The sequence below is a fragment of the Oryx dammah genome, unplaced genomic scaffold (assembly GCF_014754425.2).
Source record: "Oryx dammah isolate SB20612 unplaced genomic scaffold, SCBI_Odam_1.1 HiC_scaffold_2, whole genome shotgun sequence".
NCBI lineage: Eukaryota > Metazoa > Chordata > Mammalia > Artiodactyla > Bovidae > Oryx > Oryx dammah.
The window spans coordinates 22,771,756-22,795,764 of NW_024070186.1; the positions used below are offsets into that span (position 1 = coordinate 22,771,756).

General features: G+C 51.7%; 1 protein-coding gene across 1 annotated transcript in view; it reads left to right on the top strand.

The window, feature by feature from the left end:
- The first annotated feature begins 271 nt into the window (after nt 1-271).
- The window catches only part of EPHB1 (EPH receptor B1), a 455,697-nt gene continuing 431,959 nt past the window's right edge, over nt 272-24,009 (top strand). The window contains exon 1 of the mRNA XM_040233096.1: nt 272-330. Within this exon, the coding sequence (XP_040089030.1) occupies nt 273-330 (58 nt within the window). The 5' untranslated portion in view covers nt 272. The remainder of the gene's footprint in view (nt 331-24,009) is intronic.

The window sequence follows — 24,009 nt, forward strand, 5'->3', positions numbered from 1 at the left end:
GCCCTCTCTCTTACACACAGGCACGCACACACCCACCTCTCCCATAAACACACACACACACATGCACACCCACAACCACGCGCGCCCGCACCGCCCCACGCGCGCACACTCCCGCCCACGCCCACGCTGCGCTCCGGGAAGTCCGGTCCCGGCCCGAGCGCGAAAGGATACGGAGAAGCCACCGGCGGGGAGCGCAGCGGCGCCCCGGGACGCGGCGCCCTCCCCGCGCGGCCGCCTCGGCTCGGGCTCGGCCTGGGGGCCGCCGGCCGGCGATGGCCCTGGATTTCCTGCTGCTGCTCCTCCTGGCATCCGCAGTGGCCGCAATGGAAGGTAACGTAGCCTCCGCGGAGCAAGTTGGCGGCTGTATACCCAGGGCTTTCTCTGGCTGCTCCGCGTCGCCCTCATCCCGAGACCCGAGGGCCAGGTTGTGGGAGAGCGTCGGCCACGACTGAGCGCGGGGCTGGGGCGGCACCCACCCGCGCGCCCCCGGCTGGCTCTCGTCACCCGCAGCTGGTTCGCGGAGCCCCCTGGCTCCCGCGCTCCCTAGCAGCCCTGGTCGCCAGCAGCCTCGGAGAGCACGGAGCCCGCTGCATTGCGGTGCAGGCTCCTGAGCTCCGGCGCAACTGGGCGTTGGGGAAGAAGGGGCGCCTCTGGCCGTCCGGCCGCTGGAGTGCGGGCGTCTGTCCGCTCCCTTCCTATCCCGGGCACCGATGCCCTTAGGCGGCCGCGCGCCACCTCTCCTTTTCCCCTCTCCGGGTCCGCAGGCTCCGGGACTCGGCTCGGCAGGCTGGCTCTGCGCGCGGGGACCGGAGATGCTCTGCCCTGGTACCCTGCAAGTGGCTGCCGAATGATAGGGGCTGAGTTAGATGGCCCGACTCTCGGGGGACAGCTTGGTGGTCCGGGAGCCTACGGGCTGCATTCTTCCCGAGTCAGTCAGGGAGAAGTGGACACCTTTGTGGCCTCTTGCACCTGAAAATGAGGGTGGGGTAGTGTGGGTGATTGGTCCTGCCGAAACTCGCCCAGTCTCCCCTTTGGCTGGGAAAGGTAGCCTATGCGCAGCATTGCTCTCCCCGCTACTTCAGCCTTGGCTGTGCCTCCGCCGCCGCCGCGGCGGGGAAAGCGCGCTCGGCGGGCACAGCGCCTGGCGCAGCAGGGAGCCCCGCGCTCGGCGGCGCCCGCGAATCCCTGTGGGAAATCCCTGCCCCGCTCCCGCCTCCCGCCACCCGCCCTCTTCTCCCGCCCCATTCCTCGCAGCTGAGAGGCAGTCGCACCCCCTCCTCCGGAAACACAGCCCGGCCTGGAGCGGAGTTTAGTGCCGGGATGAAAGCAACTCGGGAAAATGCGCACCTCAGCCCCGCTCGCAGTCACCGTGTCCGGCGCGGGTGAAACTCCTTCGAAGGATTTCGCGCGCGGCCCCCGGCGCGGCCTTCAGAGCTGGGAGCTCACTCCGCTGGGCTGCCGGGGTCCTTGTTCTGCTGCTACTGGTTGCCCAGCGGAACCCTCCACCCGCCCCACAGCCCCGTGGTTCAGCGCCCCGACCCCTCCGGAAAGCGCTGCCCTTCTCCAAGCGAAACTGGGGCCTTTTGGCCCCGGGCGGGGCTAGGATTCCCCGGCCTGGTGGTGAAGACCACCATATCCCGCGTTCATTCTGGTGGCGGCGCGGGGGTGCGGCGATTAACGCCTAGAAAGCTCGCTCTTGCTTTTCTGAAGGTGGTTTTTTGTCTGCCCTGCGCGTGCCGCTGCCCTTTCCGGCTGCTGGGTCTTTGTGCTTGTGGGTTGCTTCTGGGGTCGTGCAGGGCCTGGAGCATTGTGGGGCGCCATCAACGCCCCGCGCAAGGGCTGCTCTGGTTTGGCTTCTTGAGGGACAAGCGCGGGAGCGGCTGAATTAGGGCCGGGTGGCCGAGGCACACTTCCAAAGCGGTCAGCACGACCGGGGAGAGCGGGCATTTGCAATGGTCGAGGGCACACTGGACTTTCTAGCGCTGGGGCGGCGCATCCTGCCCGCCTCTCTTGGCGTCCGCTGAAGGGTCAGCGGCTCGGTCTCGGAGAGCAGATAGGTGCCCACTTTAGGAACCTGGTTTCAGGGTTGGGTTTCCACGTTGAAGGAGGGCACTTGCAATTTTGTATTCGAGCGAAATTGGGGAGCAAATGTATGGGAAGTCCCCAGGCGTCTGGCGGCGCGCTGGTTCCTCCCTAGACCCTCTCTACTGGAGCTTCTCCAGGGAGGGTGCTGTGGTGCCGGTACCCAGCCCCGTGTACCCGTCCGGTCACCCGTGGGTTCTGGAGAGACCCAGAGTGTGGGGCCTGTGGCCTTTCTCTGTGCACAGCCCAGAAACTTTACCTTTAGCTTAGCCAGAAGAGTCTGGCTTTCTGGGCTGAACTTCTCTCCAGTAAGAGTTAAAAGAAACGCCACATTCAGCAGAATATTAAAGCAGCCCTGCCTCCTGCTCAGTGCACAGAGATAGTACACACCATTCACTCCTGCCTCTCCCGGGTGAGCACAGGCAGGCTCATTTTCTCCTCTGCACACGCGGCGGTGCCTTCCCGCCTGCCTGGCTGGGCTGGGGCCAGCGTCATTCGCTTGTGATGAGTGAGGAATAATTATCAGAAAAGTGGATCAATGAGCTGCCTACGCAGATCGCAGATCCCTCTCAAACTGCCGTGGCCAGGGGGCGCCCCTCCCGGCGGGTTTGGCCACTTCTGTGTCCGCCTGTGGTCTTTCTGTCCTGGGTCCCTGATGAAATTTCAGTAGGGCCTTATCACCCACGGCAAGAAGCTCCAAGACCAGGCAGGTCCTCAGTCCAGGCCAGGGCCGGACCAAAGCTTTAGCAGAAACCATGGGCCAGGTGGGGACACTTAGCCAGAAGCAGGCAGTGTCCTATGAGACCCTCTGCCTTCATGGAAGGAAGAGGGAGTGGCTAACATGCAGAGAAGGGTAGGCCCACACTGAGGGACACCGCTCCTGCTCTCCGCCCTCTCCTCCCACTTCCATCTAGCCCTTGGCTCTGCTCTGGAGAGAGATGGCCTGCAGGGCAAAGGCTTTCCAAATCTATTTTCAGAGAGGAGCAGGCAGGCTTGGGGGGGGGGGGGGGGGGGGGGCGGCGGTGCAGGGATGCTGACGTACCCTGGACTTCTGGACAGAGAACTAGGCCTCCTTTCTCTGTCTCCAGAAAAACAGCTGCCTCTTGAAGCTCATGTCTTTTCACATTGGGTGTGAGCACTTGTCGATGGGCTGCTGGTGTCTGCAGGCTGTATTCTCTGAGCTGCCCTTTGGCCCATGCCCTTCATGATGGAGTCTGGAGACCCGGGCTGCTATGGTGTCGGGCTGGAAGCAGACGATCTCCCTCGGAGTAGAGTATTCCTGAGCTAAACGTGGTAGCCCTTCTGGAGGCAGTGCTCTGGAATCACTGACAGCCTGTAGCATCCTCCTAGCCCTAGCACCAGTGTCCACAAATGACCATAACAAATGCAGGTGGCCTCTGATTGCCACGCTGGCTGGCCAGCCAGAGCACTCTCAGAAGAACTGCTCTTTGATGTGGTCCAGAGTAAAATCCAGGACTTGCCACCCTTGAGTGTGCACATGTTTGATTTGGTGGTAGATTTCTTAGGACTTAGCAAATAGTGGATTCTCCAAAGGAATCACTGGTGCATCAATGCACATGCCGCACCTTGAAATGCAAGGGCCCTAAGTTCACCATCCACAGTTAAGTCTATCACGGTTGGTGGTGAAAGCCCCCAACCTCAGTCTGCATGCCTACAACAGGCTACCAGGTCAGGCAGCAATTGACTCTTTATGCATTTTCGGTTAATGATTCTTTGTTATGTGTGCCTCTGGTTTGGATATCCTGAGCCAGCAAGTGGTAGCAGGCACCGAAGTTTGAATATATATATATATCTGGAGGGAAAAGTAAATTTGAGAGAATTCTTTTCTGTGCATTGTAAAATGGTTGCCGTTACTCAGTGTTTGTGGAGGGACACCCGAAGCCATTGAGTGGAATGCTGGTGAGATAGGGTAACGCAGCCCTGGGCTATTTCTCAAGAAGAGTCTTGGCAGTGTAGACAGCTGCAGGGGTCAGGCCCAGCCCTGGCCAGTCCCGAACCTTCTGGCTTGGCAGAGCAGAGCTACCAGTGGCTGGTGATACTCAACCTTTCCAGCCTAGGAAGTCAGACAGGTAACACACACATTATGAGGATATCCCTGAACTAGTGTAAAAATAAAGATGCTGTTAAAGTCAAAGATACATTCATATTATTAAACTAAAACAGTCATCTTAGTTAATCCTCAAGAGTTCTTAGAAACCCTACGGTTTTGAGTGTAGGGTTTCCACTGTGGGCAAAGGGCGGAGGCAGTTTTGGAAGCAACAGAAGGGAATGGCATTTCAGGCAGGGTTTTTGGCTTTAGGCAGCTTCATGCCACCTGGGCAATTTGCTGTAGACTCTTGGGCTCTTTCTGCCTCAGTTCAGCAGGTCTGGATATATTCTGAGAGACTGTATTCTGGCCTCCCAAAAGATCCTGCTGAAGATCCTGCATCCTGGAAACTCTGCCGGGGGAATTACTCTAAAATAGCTGCAGTAACGAATCCTGGGCAGGTCTTGCTCCACTTTGCCCTTGCTGAACAGCCTGGGCATCTTCATTTTTATCAGTTATAAAGGTCCCCAGTGATAAAAATGCAGACAGCCCGGCACTGGTATATTTGGAAACTGCTGATAATAGCTCACACTTAATGCTCGGTGTTATTCTAGGTACTTTATATAAATTAATTTGCTTATTTTTTAGACAACCCTGTTAGGTTGGTATTATTATCAACCTTCCTCTCCCATTTTTCAGATGAGAAGATTGAGACACAGGGTGGTTCAATAATTTGATAAGGTCACAAAACTGGTAAAAGGCTTGCATTTGAACCCAGGCAGTCAGTGTTCTTAACTACTCCACCTCACTTCACCACTTTGGTGAACTTTGTGAGAAGAAAGGTTCGGATCGGCCTGAATTCACGGACGGGAAAAATTCTAATGCTGATTCAGCCACTGGTCATTGGGTACTCTGTTGATTACTGGGGACTCTATGTTTGCATGGTCACCGGAGAAGAGGTGAGTGAAATGTTCAGACGGTCTCGACACTTCAGCTGGAGCAGGTTTCCTGCCCCCCTTTTCCCACGATCCACCTACCCCACCCCGCACATGTGCAGATGCAGAGCTGGGGACCTGCACCGTGGCATGGCTTCTGATAAGGAATTTAGTAGCAGGACTGGGAGCATCTCTCTTCCTCCTCTTGCCCTGGCCAGCTCTCCCAAGGAAGAAACGATTGCAGACAAGGGCCCCTAAAGGAGATGGGCCTGGGCTCCCTAGGCATCTTGGGGGCAGTGGAGGGAACACACTGGACCCTTACCTGTCTCACTCCCTCCCCCAGTCTTCTAGAACACATCCCTACACCTGGATTCTAGGAGTCCGCATTTCTTGAAAGAGCTCCCTTTATGTCTTCCTCTTCTGCATTAGACACTAAAGCAACCTGAATATTTCTGTTAGATTTCCATGTCTCCAAAGGTGGTGCAGGAACAGAGCATTGGATGCCTGCCCTTCTGAGGAAATTACTATAATAATAAAGTAACACCCTGGGAGAGATTCCATAGTTCAAAGTATAATTTTGCTGAGAAATTTCTCAGTCCCGTCTGTAGATTCTGTTTAAATTGCAGTGATAAATCAGGGCCCCCAGGTGTGTGTTTGTGCTCAGAGAGGGGGCATTGAGTGACCAGGTCAAGGCCACCTGCTCCATCAAAGGCCCCTGACGCCTGACATCTGAGTTGCCTCACTAACTTTTGTTGATGACTCTTCTGGGGCTTAGAGACATGGGGACATGCTGTGCTGGGGGCCCTGGAGGATGGTGGACTTGGTTCTTCTTTGCTAACGGAAACCTGCTTTCCATCTGACCTAAGACACAAGAAGCAACTGGATGTCTAGTTTACTCTCTCCCTCTCTGTGTCCCAGTTTTCTCATTATTGAAAGACTAGAGGAAGGGCCATCATGATGGAGAGGTTAGAAAGGGCTTGGGGTGGGAGCGAACCCCAGGGTAGAAGCAGTGGTAGAATTAGGAGCTTTGGGGTGACAGTAGTAGGTAATGTGAAGTCTGGGGCATGGTGACCCCCTGACTAGTTGTGGCTGGGGTGTGGATCCTCATAGACTGGCGGGCGTTCTGCAACAGCAGCTCAAAGATGAGTGAGGGTGAGCTTGGCTGACATCAGGAAGGGCCTTAGCCTGGTGCCTCCACAAGGAGACTTTGCTCCTGGGACTTCCTGTTGGCCTGGCCCAGCTCTGGGACCACGGTCTCCTCTGGCCCCATGTAGCATCATCAGCCAGGTACCTCTCAGTGGCTTTACATTTGCCACTAGCTTTGTGAAATAGAAGGTGTCGTTTCCACAGCCTCAGAAGAGTGTCTTACTCACTTGCTCTCTTGATCCCCGGGCAGCATGGAGTATTACTCAGCCTCAGAGCTGAAAACCTGGGGCCCTTCGCGATATCATAACGACCCCCATTATGGAGTCTTCAGGATGCTCAGCTACTAGAGACATTGAAGACGTGGTGAAAAAGGCCCTCTCACTCCCTCCCCAGCAGAGGTGTTCCTCCAGGGCAGGGAAGCCCCGGCACCCACAGACAACATAGATTAGCAGCTGCTGAAGGTTCCCAGAGTTCTCAGTAGCAGAGCTGGGCCAACGTGGAAACATATAGGAAATTTCCCGAGAATTACCAGGGCTCATTTCTGCCCGCAGGTTGCACCTGAGGCCCTAGTCTCTCCTCTCACTCCACCTGCTTCCTAGCAGCAAGTGACCAAATGACTGAATTGAATTTAACCTCCTTGCCCTGCTTCTCTATCCTCCCCACCCCGTGGAGGTGATAATGAGCAGAGAAATGGGCAGAGGCAGGTAGCCAGGAGGGGAGGGGCAAGTGAGGGAGCAGGGGGCCCCAGGCCTAGCCTAGCACTCCTGTCTGAGGTCCCTGGGACTGATCCAGGGGCCGCTGCAGCACGTGGGAGCTCACAGGGCTTGTTCCCAGGGCCCTGGCACGTTGGGAGTGGGACTGGAGGCAGATTTTAGGGACGGGAAGAGACTTTCTAGAAATCCTACAGCCCGACAGCACTAGAGCCAGGACTGGACTAAGCTTTTGTTTTTCCATTTATCATGTGCTGATTGATCCCATACTCTTAATATCCAAGCATCTGTTGTCCCGTTTTACAGGTGAGGAAGCCGAGGCTTTGAGAGGTTAAGTTATAGACACAAGAACTAAGATTCAAACTGAAGTTTTAACAAATTGAAGTTGGCCAGCCCTTCAGGCCACTGCCTCCAAGTTCAGTGCCTTTTCCATTGAACATTGCTTACTTATGAATGAAAGCAGGGAGCATTTATTAAGCACCAGCTGTTTATTCACTGTCCTGCCAGGTCATGTCCAAAGTACCAGAGAGTATCCTGGTCCCTGTGGCCAGGCTTTCTTCTTGCTCTCTGGACCTGCCCGACCTGTGCTCCAGCTAGAGGAAAACCGTCTCCGTTTGCATTTTCCTGTTTGTACATGGCCCTTTCCATGTTCTCCCACCAATCAGACCCCTGCTGTGGTCATTAGTGGTCTTCTCTTTGCTGCGTATCCGTCTGGCTCATGTCTTTGATGTGCTACTTAGATGGTGGCTGCTTGGCATCTGTGCTGGGCTGTGGGGGTGGGGGTGTGCAGGGGGACTGGGTTGCTGTGGGCCTCCTGGAGCTCCCACCACAGGCCTGCCTTCTAGACGGAAGGCCAGCTGCCTGTGTTCTCCTTTGGGAGCCGCCCTGGTTTCTGCCCTGTGCACTCCACCCTGCTTGGGGCCGTGTTACTTCCAGAGCTCTGGCAGCTCCTGCCCATCTGGACAGGTGCAGACTCACATCAGGGGAGGACACAGGGGTTTAGCATCAGGTTTGAGCATAGATGGATGTGTAGGAGGAGGGGGGAGAGAAACCCCTGCGCGTCCTAGTCTCATTGGACAGTGCTTGGTCCCCCCGGGGCCGCGCCTGTGGACAGGGCTGAGCAGAAGGACTGGGAATAATAGCAGGCAGCTTCATCGACAGGGGTGACAGAGAAAATGCCTTATCTGTGAGAGGCAGCTGGGCCGTGCAGTTAATTGTTCTGTTGTTTTCCTCTCCCTATTTTTCCAGCACATCAAGGTGGGACCTTTGCCCTTGGCTTTCTCATTGATGCTGAGGCTTGAGCCGGTTGGTGAGCTTGGAAGAGTGAAAACAAGGGGAGGAACCTCTCTGGGAGGGGCTGGAGGGTGGCCCATCCAGGGATGCTCTCAGCCCTTCGGCAGTACATCTAGGTGGTCTGGATGAACTGGGGGTGAGGGGGCAGGCTGTAAGCTTCAGGGCGAGGAAGAGGGTCTTAGTATCAGAACATTTACGGAGTTGTGGGCAGGCATCCAGTGGCCCATGTTGGGCACTGTCAGACCATACTTTGGGTGTCAGAGCACGTATCATGCTGTTTGGGTTTATCCTAGCTGGGATATGCGTGAGTCTCTTCCAGCGCCTTCTTGATGTGAGACCTTTTACAGTCTGGGTCCTCCTTTCCCCACTTTTCCCCGCTAGCATGATGGCCTGCTGCTCCGTCTTCCCTGCTCCATGCCGGCACAGGCACGCACACCTTGGGCGTCCCCCATTTCTTTTCCCCCGTATGTGTAGAGGCCTAACTGAGCCTTCCGCTGCTGTGCACCTGTGAGTCTGTACCTGCTTGGTGTGTCTGTGTTGTGTTTGTCACTGATCTTTTCTTGGCTAACTTTAAGTTTTTCTTTTGAATTTGCCACAATTCGCCTCCTCTGGAAAGCCTTCATCCTATCCCTGGGCTGGGTGAGGTAGCCAGGTGGTTCCCACCACACCTATCTCTGCTTCCCTCAGTGGGAGCCAGTCCACACTGGTCTGTAATTATGTGTTGATTTGTCTGGGTACCCCATAGCTCTGTGAGCCCCTGCAGGGTGGGGCTCCAGCTTAACTCTCATGGTATCCCCACCATATGGCACATAGGTGATAGCAATAAATATATGTTGTATTAATGAATACAAAGAAAGGAAAATCAGCAGAACACACACACAAAACCCTGAAATCATGTCCTTTGTGGGAGTTTAAAATGTCTGCAAATTTTTCCACTCTTTTCATCAAAATATGAAACCTAATTCATATCCTTTTTAAATACGGGTTGGCCTTCGGACTCTAATGAATAGACTATGGCAGAAGTGATCTTGCATGACTTTGGAGGTGAGTTCAGAGATGATACTGCAGCTTTTCTTTGGCTCTCTCTTACATGAGGGATGCTTGCCCTTGTGACTCAGCCACCATATTGTGAGGAAGCCCAAGCAACTTGGAGGGACCACTTGTAGATGTTTTAGCCATAGCCCTAGCTCATATTCCAGCCCACTGCCAGCATAACATGCCAGACTTCTGAGCAGGGGAGTGTTCAGATGGTTGCAGCCCCCATCTTTCCAGTCATTCCTGCTGACTCTGAGTGGGAAGAGACAGGCTTTCCTCATTGAGCCCTGTCCAAATTATAGATTTGTGAACAAAATAGATCTTGTCATGTTTAAAATGACTGGGTTTTGGATTGGTCTGTTATGTAGCAATTGATAGCCAAAATATCCTAGGAGAAGTAGTGAAAGAAAAATGGTTTAGAGAAGACTAGAGAGAACTTGCGGAGAAGGCAGTGGCACCCCACTCCAGTACTCTTGCCTGGAAAACCCCATGGACGGAGGACCCTGGTGGGCTGATGTCTGTGGGGTCGCACAGAGTCGGACACGATGGAAGCGACTTAGCAGCAGCAGCAGAGAGAGCTTGAGGGAGGTTAGGGACGGGGAGAAGAAATGTCTCAGTCATTCAACTTCTATCAACTATTTGTCAGTTTCCTACTATGTGCCAGGTAGTATGCACAAAACGGGGAGTGATGAAGGGGAACACAGCCCTTGGGGGCATCCTAGTGGTAGGACAGATGGTCGTTAAGAAGAAAAATAATGGAGAGCATAATTTCAGGAAAGTACTATGATGGGAATAAACAGTGATGTGATGGATGCAGGTTTGGGCAACTGAAAATGAGAGAAGAGGGTAGTGGAGGGAAGGCTTCTCTATGAACACATGAAGGGTGGTCTTGCCAAGCAGGCTAGGCTTTACTCTGCATGGGAGATGGGTTTTGGCTTGATTATGCAGTTCTTTCCAGCCAGGCTGAAGCAAGCCTTGAGGGATGATACAGCCCCATCCCAGAGTGTCCAAGGAGGGCCAAGCTGCTCCCAGAGGTGAGAGCCCGAATTCTACAAGAGGCAAATGGGGAATGGGAGCTTCAGGACAGAGCTGACGGCTTAGGAGCTGCCAGGCTCATAAATACTGATACAGAGCACATTTACTGAGCATCTACATGAGAAATGTACTTGAAGATGAAAACATGAAGTTCAAGAAGACACAGCCTTTCTTTCCAGGAGCTCACTGATTAACACTTTGGTGGGGGAAACAGAGCTATGCAGACTACAGGCTGTCACAGGAGGTGTGATGGAGTCTGCTAGCTGTGGTGTAACAGTTACACATCAGCTGCTAGGAGAAACCAAAGGAGAGGATCGTACTTCCAGTGGGAAGGATTTGAGGCAGGATTGTGTGTGTAAGAGACAGATAGAGACACGTCCTCCCTGGGGGACAGGTAAACATTTGTCAGACAGAAATGGGAGTGGGTTGGGATGAGAAACCAAAGCTGATCATCGTTCCTGTCTTCCTTTTCATAATGGTGGACCACTAGAGCTCTCCATGGAGGGCTTTACCTGTTTTCTTAGCCATATCTTCAGTTGTAGAGACAAATGTACAGCTTAAACTGGAGGAGAGCAAAAGTTAAGGAGTGATTACTGGCTTTTGTTTTCTTGGATATTTTGGGACTCAGGTTGTGACTGTATCCGGGGCACCAAGGCTATATTAAGGCTCAGTCTTCCTTTCTTCATTCCTTAGCTTTGTGTTTGTGCCAGCCAAGTTCTGGGCAGAACACAGATGGTATTCTCAAAGGGTTAGTTGAGGAGAGTTCAGTGAAGAGACTCTTTTCCAGAGGTGGGACCAGAGTTAAGGGGATTAAATGGGCTTCCCCTGGTAGCTCAGCTGGTGAAGAATCCACCTGCAATGCAGGAGACCCTGATTTGGTTCCTGGGTCAGGCAGATCCCCTGGAGAAGGGATAGGCTACCCACTCCAGTATTCTTGAGCTTTCCTGGTGGCTCAGATAGTGAAGAATCCGCGTGCAATGCAGACCTGGGTTCGATCCCTGGGTTGGGAAGTTTCCCTGGAGGAGGGCATGACAACCCACTCCAATATTCTGGCCTGGAGAATCCCTATGGACAGAGGAGCCTGGTGGGCTACAGTTCATGGGGACAACAAAGAGTCAGACATGACTAAGCAGCTAAGCAGAGGACAGCAAGGGAACCAAACAGGATTGGGTGTACCCAGGATCTGGCAATAGTGGGAAGCGATAGCTCCCTAAGGCCAGAAGTGGCAATGGGAGGTACCATCAGGACCTGGCCAGGGCTGTACTAGGAGAGGGCCCTGGGGGCAGGAGCTGTAGTCCTAGACAGAGGAGTGCGTGGGCGCAGAGAGGGGCGATGTAGTCCTGGAACTCTTTCTCCTCCACTTTCTCATCGCCTGCCAGAACCTCCTGTTGGGTGAGCCCAACAATAAGACAGAGGACAAGGTGGCCTGGTCCATGGAAGTCAGTCTCCTGAGCCTCAGAAGAGTACAAAACGAGCTGGAGAATGGGCCTGGAGGGGCTATGGAGAATAGTAAACTCAGCCATTTACCTTGACTCTCTCCTCCAACAGCTCTCCCGCTAGATACTCACGTGGCTGCTGGCAGCTCAAACTCATGTCCTCTGGAAATTTTGGCAGAGTGGTGATTCTCACTCCCAGCGGCTCTAGCAGAGGCCCTGGAAGTTTTGCCTCCTTGGCTCCCTTGGGTCCTAAGTCTCTCCATGAACCAGGCTCTGTCACTGGCATATTGAAATGTACTCATTGGCCAGCTGTGGGGCACATTACCCATCCCCAGAGCTTGGGGGAGAGGGGTAGCCCAGACCCACCAGAGCCGCCAGGCCAGAGGTGGGGAGGGCTGGCTCCCCCCAGAAATGTCAGGGTGCTGTTACTGGAAGTAGTGGGAGTAGCTGCTGGATGGGGCAGCAGGCTTCCATAGCCATTCAACCTTCTCGCATCATTGGAACATAAGAGAGCTGGTCTGCAGGAAAGGAAAGATCATGGACTTTGGGGGCAGAAGGAGGCAGCTGTAGCTGTGATGATCCTGGGTGAAGTTGTGGGAAAAGCTGGGGAAACTGTAGGTGATGGAAAAGTGAGAACCCAGGAAGGGCAACCTGGAGATGGCTGGGCCAACAGTTTCTTTCTGGCTGAGGATATTTTCTTTATCCCTGAGCATTAAGATCAAACTCAGTGATGAACAGGCAGACAGAAGGGGTATTTGACTGAAGGCAAAATGAGTTTAAGACTAGAGCATCTCAGTTAGACTCTGAAAAAGGAGGGCTCCTTTTAGGGACAAAATGAAAAAAAAAAAATATGAGTGAGGAGCCATGCTTCTCACTGTATCTCTGGGTTCCAACACAGATGCCACAACATCCTAACCTAACCATTGTATTTAAATTGAATGCTCAGTACGAAGCAAGAAGGAAAGAAATGCGAACTCATAGGTACCTGGTAAGATGGCCCATTTCCCCTTACTTTCCCCCACTCTCAATCATGGCTTAGTTTCACCAGAAATTTCCATTTTGTGTCAGTAGCACATTTAGTTTGTGTACTTTTTGTCTAGGTTTTGAGACTTGCATAAAGATGGCAGGTATTCAGTGTCCTTTACAGACTTCTGTCGTCACACCTTATATGTCTCTTTCTCTTTTGGGAGAGAGGTATCTGAACTCTGCTTAGAGTGCACCAGAGGAAGACTCCATTTGCCCTTGCAGGTTCCCTGCTCTTAGCTCTAACTTTCCTCTCCTCTCAGCCGAGCAGAACAAGAACAGTTTGGTTTATTCCTTTTTAAACGCAGTAGCACAGTGCTGCTGCTCCGCACGAAAACCCGTGGTTTTCTTTTTCCAATCAGAAGAAAGTAATTTTCCTTTCACTCACCTGACTAACTCGTTCAAGGCGTCCCCTCCCCACCCTTTTCTGATATCCTGCTGCTAAGTATTTGCCAGTTCATTTGCATCTCAATGGTTCCTTAGCAACTATCATACTTTCTGGATTAGGTACAAAGCTGCTCTCTGACACAGACTGCCAGGGCTACATCGCCCTCTTTTATGGTACCTGAGTTCCCAAACCGAGCCCTGCCCAGACGCAAGAGACATTCACTGACAACATTGCATGGGTTCTGAATTACAATTCAGTTCCCCTTTTACCCCATCTGACACGCAGACCTCTAAGAAGACCTTGGTTCTTGAAAGGCTCCGAATAGTCTATACGTTCCTGAAAACTGCCCTCTGATGTAGGTCTTTGGGAAGAGAGTCACAGATCTCAACGTTGGATGACTGTCCTGTCTTCAGACAGACAGTGGGTTTGTTCCATTTTGTAGGCCTGGCTGCTGAGGCTCAGAGAGGTGAAATGACAAGATGGGACAGGAATCTGGACATGCCGAGGTGGCGTGGTGGGAGCTCGGGGCACTGTTGTCACAGACCGTAAGAGTGACTCCCATTTGCCAACTATTGTGAGCTTTAGGAATAAACTGAAAGAAAGAATAAGAAAAGAAATACAAAAAACCAAAACATAGATATATGACTCTTCTGAAATCCTAGGAGCTTTTTATTTCTCACCTAACCAGAAAGAATAATTTCCCAAATGAATATGCTACATGTGTACATCACCTCGTTTCTCTGATCTTGGTGGTCGGCATTCTTTCCATTCCTGGGCTTGTAGCTGTGGATCGCGCTGGAGGAGTGAGGGGAAGCCCCGTGTGTACGTGTGTTGGTGTGTCTGTGCATGCATGGGCTCGTGTGTGTATTTATGCAGATAACGTGGATAGACTGTGGCCCGGGGACTGGTTAGCAAATCAGAATATTCCGCACCAGTCAGTGGTGCTACCTTTTTTAGCAGCACCAGGCCTCTACCACCAGGGCTCACTGGCACGGAACAGCTGGCAAATGGAAGATGCTATTCAGAAAAGGACAATGAGAACAAAGCTCGTTCTACAGCAGGGCTGACCTTTGCGACTCCCACTTCACGTTGTTATTAAATATCCGGAAAAGACTGAAAGAACAATTATAGTATTGTCATAACGTCTAAGTGCACAAGCCAGCCTTGTACAGGGGATCTGGGGCTCAGCTGAGCCTGACGAAGCAGGACTCAGAGACTGCGCTGAATTTCTGCTCACCTGGAGGTGGTCTTTATCATTTCATGCCACAGAAGGCCCCCTAAGAGCTGCATACAGTTCTGCCATTAGGGGCTCCAGAAGCAAATCTGTCCAGAGGAAAGGGGTGGGAATCCCAGGATTTGTGCTTGGTTCCCGTAGAGCTTTGTGTGTGGTCGTGGTTGAGGCCATCCTCATGGGCTAGGCTGACTGCTGGCTGCCAGAGTTCTAGAGAAAGTTTGCTGAGTTGTGTTGGTTTAAGGCCTTTCAGAGGATCGAGAATGAGTGACTGGCTTTGCCATGATGGGACATATCCTCTGACTCAGGACACTGCCTCACTGTGCCAAGGATGGGCACCCATTGCACAGGGAAAACCATCAGATAGGAGTTCCATGCAAGCACCGGGGCTGCCTCTGTGGTGTCAGGGCGGTCTCTGTTCTGCATCTGAACCAGTGTTTCTCAGCCTTATTCTCATTGTCCTCCCACCCTCACTCCCCAGGAGCCTTTGTAGATAATCTTTCCCGATCACCCAGTACCATACCCTGTGAAATACTCATACCTGGAGAGAGTGTCCATCTCTTTACATATTGATGCCCTTTGAAGGGCCACCAACGATTGTAATGGCTAAGATTTTTCATTCTGCACCTCCCCCAAGAATCACTTGGCACCCCTGTTCAGAAAGCACTACCTAAACAAAATAAGCCTGGCAGAAAATTAGCCAGCTTTCTGCTGAGTTAGAGCGCAACTTGACATCTTCTGTTTTTCCATATAAGGTTCATCAGGAGTGGCACCGGCCAGTCAGAATGGTGTCCACCGTCGCTGGCCTGGGAGATCCTCTGCTGTCTGGTGTTACCTTGAGTTGTCAGGTCCTGGGGTGGTCAGAGGGGCCCAGTGAAGGCCTGGGGATAGGAGGGTAACTGGAAACCTCAAGCGGTGGTGATTTACCAGTAAGTGTGGAAGGCTTTCAGTATTTTAACAAGCATGGCTGTGCCAGCCTACGCTTAGTGAATATCAGTCCCGAGTTCCCCAGATTTGAAAATGGTTTCTTGAGTTTGGGTCCATTTTTTTTTAGATGAATAGGCTTTCTTGAGATATGATTTCCACACAGTAACATTCACCAAGTTTAAGTGTATGATGCCATGAGACTTGACTGGTGAATGTGGGCATATAGCCCCCATACAAACATGATATAGGGCATTCTCATCACCCTGCTGTGCCCTTCTGCCATCCCCTGCCTCTGTCCCTCTCTCCTTGGCCTTTGGCAAGCACTGATCTGATTTCTGCCTTTACAGTTTTGCCTTTTCTAGAAGTTCATACAAATGGAGTCACAGAATATGTTGTCTTTTTCTGTCTGGCTTCTTTCACTCAGTGCTTGCATTTCAGATTCATCCCTGTGGTCCCATATCTGTGGTTCCTTCCTTTTTATTGCTGAGTAGTGTTCAATCAAATGAATATATATATATGTGCTGTGCCTAGTCACTCGGTCGTGTCCAATTCTTTGTGACCTCATGGACATCTACATATGTGTGTGTGTATGTGTATACATATATATGTGTACACTTGATTTATGCATTTAATAGTTGATATCTATTTTCTTCTAGTTTCTAGTTTTTGGCTTTTATGAATAAAGCTACTGGTCTAGGAGCTCCTCCCCTGGACCATGGATTTTGTGTCTTTGTGAAGACACAAAATGAAAAATAGGTTTTTGTTTCTCTTATGTAAATACCTGAGCATGGAATTGCTGGATGATATGATAAGTGTGAATTTATCTTTATAAGATACTGCCAATGTGTTTTTCAGACGTTCTGCGTTCCATCAGCTACGTATGAGAGTTCCTCACCAGCATCCTCACCAGCAGTTGTTATTGTCAATCTTTTAAATTTTAACCATTGTGGGGAGTATATGACAGCATCCCATGGTTTTCATTTGCGTTGTTTATTAATGTTGTACTTGTCACATGCTTCTTGCCCATTCATACATACTCTTTGATGAAATGAGTTCAGACTTTTAGTCGGTTTTGTGTGTGTGTATGTGTGTGTGTGTGTGTGTGTGTGTGTGTGTGTGTGTGTGTGTGTGAGATTGGGTTTTCTGTTTTGGGCCCCTTTCCATGTGTATGGTTGATTGGAGGTTCCAGGGGAGCTTCTCCTCCACTCTCGCCTGACCACTGTGGTTGCTGTGGTGTGCAGAGAAGGTTGGTACGTGCTGGGTCTCATTCCTGGAGGTGGGCCAGGGGTCCATGACCTTCTCGACAAGGATGGCTGTCAGTTATCAGGGAAGAAGTGCATTCCTAGATCAGAGCCAGCACCTTGGAGAGTGGTCCCTGCCGTGAGAATGTGTGAGCCTCTGCAGGAAACCACAGTTCAGGTGATCTGGGATTGTGTCTCCCTGTGCTTCTTTCCTCTGTGTCGTCTGTAAGTGCCACGCCTGTCTCTGAAGGGAGGGTCCATGCCCCGCCCCTGCCCAGTGTTGTAGAAGGACCTGGGCCTCTGTGGCGGTGGCGGCAGAAATCAGGCAGAGACCTCAAGTGTCCTGCTTCTCCAGGGTGGTCTTATTACAGGCATCTTTTGGAGTTTCCTTCCTACGGGGAAAGGTGTGATTCCTCGTCACAGGCTGTCCTCTGAAGGATAGTGTCGCGCTGCTCAGGACACCTGCTCTCAGGCTAGGCCCAGCAATAGGGCACCCAGGTGGTCTATCACCTCTCTCCTGCTCTGTCTCGAGAGGCTTGAGAGGCTTCCCAGATCCGCTGGTTTGTGCTGCATTCAAGCCATAGGTCATGACTTTGGCCCATTTCTGAACTGTAGATGACAGATGCAGGATTCCTCAGGCTTCTCAACACCGGGGATGATGTAGGCGCTTCAACCGCGTTTGCTGTTATTTGCATGATGACGATCAGTGATCACAGTAATCGTGGGGGTGGTGACACATGACAAGGATGTGGAGGCCCGCCGCGGTGTCATCAAGAATCGATAGGCACAGCTAGGCCCTGTGTCCCCTCTCACAGGCACCTCTTGTGCCCATGAGCAAGGATGCAACTGACACTGAATCATTTCTGACTCTGGGCAGGGTGAGGGTCTCTGAGGGTCCCCCAGAATCCAGCCCAGGACCTGGCACAAGGGAGGCACTTGGTAAACGATGGATGGATGAGTGGTCGATGGACTGTGTCCCTATCACACTGCTCAGGGTCACTCAGGGAGAGGCTGCTGCTAGTGCCACCATGACATAAAACCAGACTCAAAGCAACGGCAGCATAGGAACCCAGATCTAATTGTGAAGACAAGACTGACACATCTGGGGCTGGATGGAGAGACCAAAGATGGTTCAGACAAGGAGCCACCATTGAAAGGACCTGTATTACAGGAAGCCTAGGGGTAAACTGTGCCTTGAACATACGGAGATGGAAAGTGGTGGGGTGCATGTCACGGCAGAGGTAGCAGAGGTGGAGGCATAGCACAGGGAGAGGAAAGGCAAGTACGTGGAGCTGCAGTACGGCCAAGTGAGTGCTCAGTGGCTCAGCCAGGTGACTGGTGCTATTGGAGGTCAGAGGACGGAGAGATGGAGTGGCCAGGGTAACCAGGATTGCTTCCTTAAGGAGGGAGACCCCTTGAAGGAAACAGAGGGTTTGTGCTTGTAGAAGAAGCAGGCATTTATATATAGGTCTCCCTTCTAGCAGGCTTGCCCTTCCCTGGGCCAAAATCACTTGGGCTGGAGAACCTCAGAGAAGCCCATTTGTGTGACTTGTGCCCCTCTGTCTTGGCTCTCCTGGCTCCAGAAAGCCCAGGAGATGTTCCTGTGGGGAAGGGCTTCCCATCTATGCTACATCCTGAATCCCAGGGCCTAGCTGACACTGCCAACATGGCTTCATCTCAGGGAATCCAGGATGCTTTTTGCAATGGTCTGGAGCAGTTCTCACAGCTGTCTTCTCTGACTTCATACTCAGCATGTGGTATGCGAGCCAGAGCGTGGGCCTTACCTGGGAGCTTATAGGAAATGCAGAATCTCAGGCCCTGCCTCAAAAGAACTGAATTCAGATCTGCCTCAACCCGAGCCCTAGGCTTTAAGACTCTTGCATCAGGGAAGTAGCCCCTTTAAACAATTTAACAAATCATTTTTTGAGCATTTTTTAAAAAAGGAATTTCTCCAGATTGCTGAAGACCAAAGAGACATGACAAGTAAATATAACACATGATCCTTTACTATATCCTGGCAAAGAGATTGTTCTAAATCATGGTATTTGGAAAATTGACAATGAACTCCCCAAATTAAGGGAAAGGGTCTCATTAGATAAAAATATCACAATGTTAAAATTTCCAAATTCAGCAACTGTATTGTGGTCAGGTGGGCTTCCCCGGTGGCTTAGCGGTGAAGGCCCACCTGTGATGCAGGAGCTGCAGGGGACATGGGCTCAGTCCCTGGCGCGGGACAGTCCCCTGGAGGAGGGCATGGCACCCCACTCAGGTATTCTTGCTTGGTGAGTCCCATGGACAGAGGAGCCTGGCAGGCTATGGTCCATAGGGCTGCAAAGGGTTGGACACGACTGAGCGACTTCTTGCCTGGAAAATCCCATGGATGGAGGAGCCTGGTGGGCTGCAGTCCATGGGGTCGCTAGGAGTCGGACACGACTGAGCGACTTCCCTTTCACTTTTCACTTTCATGCATTGGAGAAGGCAATGGCAACCCACTCCAGTGTTCTTGCCTGGAGAATCCCAGGGATGGGGGAGCCTGGTGGGCTGCCATCTATGGGGTCGTACAGAGTCGGACATGACGGAAGTGACTTAGCAGCAGCAGCAGCAGCACATTTAAGAGAATATCCTTTTTCTCTTCATGTATGCACCTTGTTCTCAGATGACTTGGGAAGAAAACAAGCAAACAAGTGTGTGTGTGTCCTATAATAAATGTATACGTAATGCAAAAGCATATATGGAATCAATTATATTCTCATACTCTAAAATACATGTGTAGAGAGAATAAAAAACAAATGTGGCAAAACATTAAAAATTGGTATCTCAGGGTCAGGCTACATGGTGGTCTATTCATGATACTTTCTTGTGTAATTGCTATTATTTGAAAATAAAGAGTTTTTATAAAATGTGTCTTGTTTAAAAGTTTGATGGATGTTGCAAGTTACCCTCCAAAAAGGCTGAACCAATTTATATTCTCACAACGCCACGAGACGTTTGCTGCAGCTGTCTGATGTAGCTATTTTTAATTCAGCTATTTTCATGCCAGGGACTTTTTTTGATGGGGTCATATATCAGTTTTGACCTGTGGACATTTTATTTTTTCCCAATTTATTATGAATATTTCTGAAAGTAAAGAAAAATCATAGTGCAGTGAACATCCATAGCTGACCACCCAGTTTCAACAATTGTTGAGTATTTTACCATATTTATTTATCAGCACATGTTTTTTGAGGGGTAGGGGCGGTTGGGAGTTGAGACTCAGCACAATGCAGTAACAGGTAAGTGATGGAGCCTCCGTACCTTCTGCACCTGGTCCTTGATCTCTTAAGTTTTTTTTTTTTTTCCCCAAATTGCTTCCTTAACAGATGGAATTATTTTGCTTTGTTTTCTGGAGCACTTTAGGAGAATGCTGTAGTCAGACAAGCCTGAATTGGAGTTCCATCTCTAGCCCTGGGCTACTTACCTTGCTAAGCCTGGTGTGCTCATCTGGTAAGTGGGGGTGGCACCCCTTACCTCTTCAGATTGTGGTGAAAGATAAATGAGGTAACCTGCTTAGCTGTTAGGATTGCCACTTCTTCAGAATGTCTCTTTTTGTTTAGTGCAGACCTCCAGGCCACCTCCTCCAGCAAGCTGATCCCTAAGTCTTTACCCTGCCCACTAAGACCTTGTACGGACTTTACATTGCCGGGGTGTGGTTCTGTCCTGTCAGCTTCAGTTGTCTCTGGAAAGTTGATACACAGGTGTGTGTGCTGGGGTGAGGTTAAGTAGCTGACATCACGACCAGGAATCACAGCTGCAGGACTTCCCGTGTCACTGACCCCCAGTGAAGATCCCACAGCCTGGGGAAGTAAGGAGAGAGCCTGTGGCTCACTGTTCCCTTTCCCATCCTGTCTCCAGGATTTCTTCTTGCTAGACTAGGATTCATGTTTGTAGGGGTAGGGAAGCACAGTACTGGGGCTAGGATCAGAGGAGGCATGCAAAATTTAAAGGGGCACCAAAAACTCAGGAACCAAGATAAATATTTTAATGCAATTAAAAAAAAATCAAATCTTCAAACTCTAGCCTGTGGGCTGGCTGCCTATTTCTGTAAATAAAAAAGTTTTAAAATGAAGTTTGAGGGTCTCAGTCTGCCTCGCCCTCTCTCTCTTTGGCCCTGGGAACCGGGGGTGCTGGAGAGCACGCTCCTGCACTTGCTGTCCTCAGTGTGGAATGTCCATCTGGCCGCTCTGGAGTTTGCACAGTACTTTCATCTCTTAAAGGCTGGACGCCCTGATGCTCTCTTCTTGGACTTATGGCCAGTGTGGCTCTTGGCTCAGCTAGAAAGAGCACTGGAGCTGGAGGTGGATGTGTGTGGTGGGTTCTAGTTATACTGGGTGGCACTCGTTTCCGTGTCATGGTGGAGGGTCCACGCAGGGCCCCTCCTTGGCCTCACACTGAAGGTGTGCTTCAACAGCAGAGGTGTGGTACTGGAGGCAGAGGACTGGCTGCCATAACCTTGGAAAGTCACCTTAGCCCATCTAATGGGGTTGATGGGGTCCACCCTCCTGCCCTCTGAGATCTCCAGAGGTTATTGAGTAGGAATTGGAGCTGCTGCACATGAGATGCTCTGTCCAGAACTGGCCCACACTCTGGAGATGCAAGCCACCTCTACCATAACAGTGGGTGCAGTTGATTCTGGGGGCCAAATGGTCATCCCTATAGTGGGGACCAAGTCTAAGACCCCACCACCTAGCAGAGGATGGGAGGGCAGGGTGACAGGCGGGGGCTTGCCTTCACATCTAGCCTGGTTCACAGATACCTCTCCCCCCAGGGCTGAGCTCCCACCCATCTACTCCTCAAACAGGTGTCCCTCAAGTGTCCCTCTCTGCCCCATTCCTGGCTCACCTGAGCCTATGGGGCTGTCTGTGCCCCTGACTCTGCCAAGGGCCACATGGGGAGGAAGGATGTGGAAAGGAAAGGCATAACCAGGCACAGGATGGACCCCCAGATGACCATCTCACACTTCTGGATGATTCCCAAACCACGATGGTAGATTTTACTTTTCTTTGAACATCACTCCACAGGTGAGAAACTTGTGTTCAACTCTGGAGTAATGAGATGAGAAGTCCTTGGCGCCCTAAGAGCCTGACAGGCAGGAGCAGAAGGTGTGGGGGATGTCTTGGCTTCTGATGTGCGACCTGACCGTGGTGGGTCCTTGCGACTGGGAACAGTGATATGGCCCCCCAGGAGTCTTCCACCCATCTGGCCTCTCCTCACACGACTGTGTCTTAGGGCAAATAGGGGGCTGAGCAGAGGGCCGAGGAGCAGAAGAGAACAGGTAGCCTGGCTGGAAACAGAGTGGAGTAGGAGGTGGGGCACATTTAATCTTAAGACACCAAAGGATGCTTAGGGGCCAGCATTGGCGCAGAGTGGGGGCTGTCTGAGCAGGATATAAATGGGCCTGTATGTGGGCTACCAAACAGGAGAGGTGGCAGAGGTGAGCTCCGAACTGAACACGGTGAATGCAAGGTGGGGAGGCAGAAACACACCTCTGCCTTACCATTTCCATGGTAAATTGGGGTTTTCCCTTGGGTGTATGTCCCTCCTTTTCCTGGACGTTGAGGGCTGGGTCTGGGTCCTCCTATCTGAGCCTCGGTGCTCTGCACAGGGGGCAGGCAGACAGGATACCCGCCCAGAGGGAGGTACAGTGGTGTGTGCTGGGTGGTCTCAAAGACTGCATCCCTGTCTTCATTTGGGGTTGATGGGGTCCAACCTCCTGCCCTCTAAGCAGAAAGGTTATTGAGTAGGAATTGGAGCTACTGCACATAAGATGCTCTGTCCCAGAAAGCCTTGGACAGTCAGCTCCTCTGTAAAATGGGAATGACTAAGACCCCCTAGTAGGAGCTTCAGTAAGGAGTGAGATGATGCCTGTCCAGTGCCTAGTGCAGTGCTGGGTGGGTAGTGGGTACTCAGTAGATGCGTCCTTCTTTCCCCTCCTCCTTCAAGGCTGCAGCCTGGGGGTTCTTCCTGGAGAAGCTGAAGCCATATCCTGCCTCCCGCAGCGACTCAGACCCTCCTGCTTGTGGGCAAGGCGGCTGCCCTGCCCCGAGCTCCTGCAGCCCCGTTCTGTCCTCTCTGCTCTAATGGGGGTTTCTGTGTAACAGACACTCTTGCCTCCGTCTCCAACCCGGCCTTGCCTTCCCCACCTCCTGCTCTGAGCCTCACCGGGGTGGGCACAGCTCGAGGACAGGTGGACACCTCTGGTGACAGTGTCTGATTTGGCCGGTGTCCGCTAATTGCCGTAACAGCTGACTCCAAACCTGTTAACTGACAAGATAAATGTGTGTTTCCTCCTCGCATCACCGTCCCCGGAGGCCAGTGGCGGGACTGGTGCTGGTGGAGGAGGAGTCCACTCGGTCTTACCTTCCCAGCCTGGAGGTGACACCTCACTGCCTTTCCTCTCGTGGTCCCAGCTGGACAGGACCTGGGAAATGGAGTGAGCATCCGTCTAGGAAGGGGGCTCAGATGTAGAGAGCAGGTGGCCATGTGCCTGCCACTGTACCACGGCCTTTCTGCAGTCTGGGGACAGTGGCAACGCCTCCCTGTTCCAGGGAGGCTTATCTACCAGGAGGGCTCAGAATACTCCTCCCTCCCTTTGTCCCTCCCCCTTCCTTTCCTTCCTTCCCTCCATCCTTCCAGCTACCCTCCCCTTAGACTGGCAACTGGCTGCCTTGATGCAGTGGAGGAGGAGATGCTCAGGGTTAACTTTTCAGATCATGGGGGCTGAGCTCTCTGATCACAGGCCAAAAGTGACCCAGGTTATTCCACTTAGAGACAGGAGACCAGGGCCCAAGCACTTCTTCACCAGCACTTCTCGGTAGTAGTTGCTTTTCATTTATTTATTGTGTCTGACTGTTTGCAGTGTGCCCCCTACCCCGCCTGCTGCCTCCTCTTCTCCTGGCACTCCCGGCCTGCCCACCTCCGAACATCTGTGCCGGCTGGCTGCTCCCGCGGCTGGGAAATAGGAGCAGAGAGATCAGATAAGCCTTCAGCGGAAGGACTGATTTTTAAAATGAAGAAAAAGTATTAGAATTAAGAAGATATGGAATTTTTTAAATGATAGTAAAATGGTAAAACCAGGGAACTAATTGCCAGAAAGAATTAGTGCAAGTGAAAAAAGTTTAAAGATAAAAGATAGTGATAACAATTACTGTGAAAAAACAGTAAAAGCCCAAGTGGACAAGATAAAATGTGAAATTGAAAAACCTAAAATACTTGAAGGCTGGATTGTGTAGCCCAAGAAGACTAAATTCAGAAGGAGGCAGGCATTCCCAAACCAGAGGCGATGGGGGCAAGCCCTGCGAGAGTTCCAGGGTGGACATCTTTCTCTTTCTCTAAGGATTTTGGGGCAGGAGAAGTTCTAATGTAGATAGAAACAGTGCTTCTCTTTATGAGGAGGCTGGGGCAGGGATGGTGGGGCAGGGATGGTGGGGCAGGGATGGTGGGG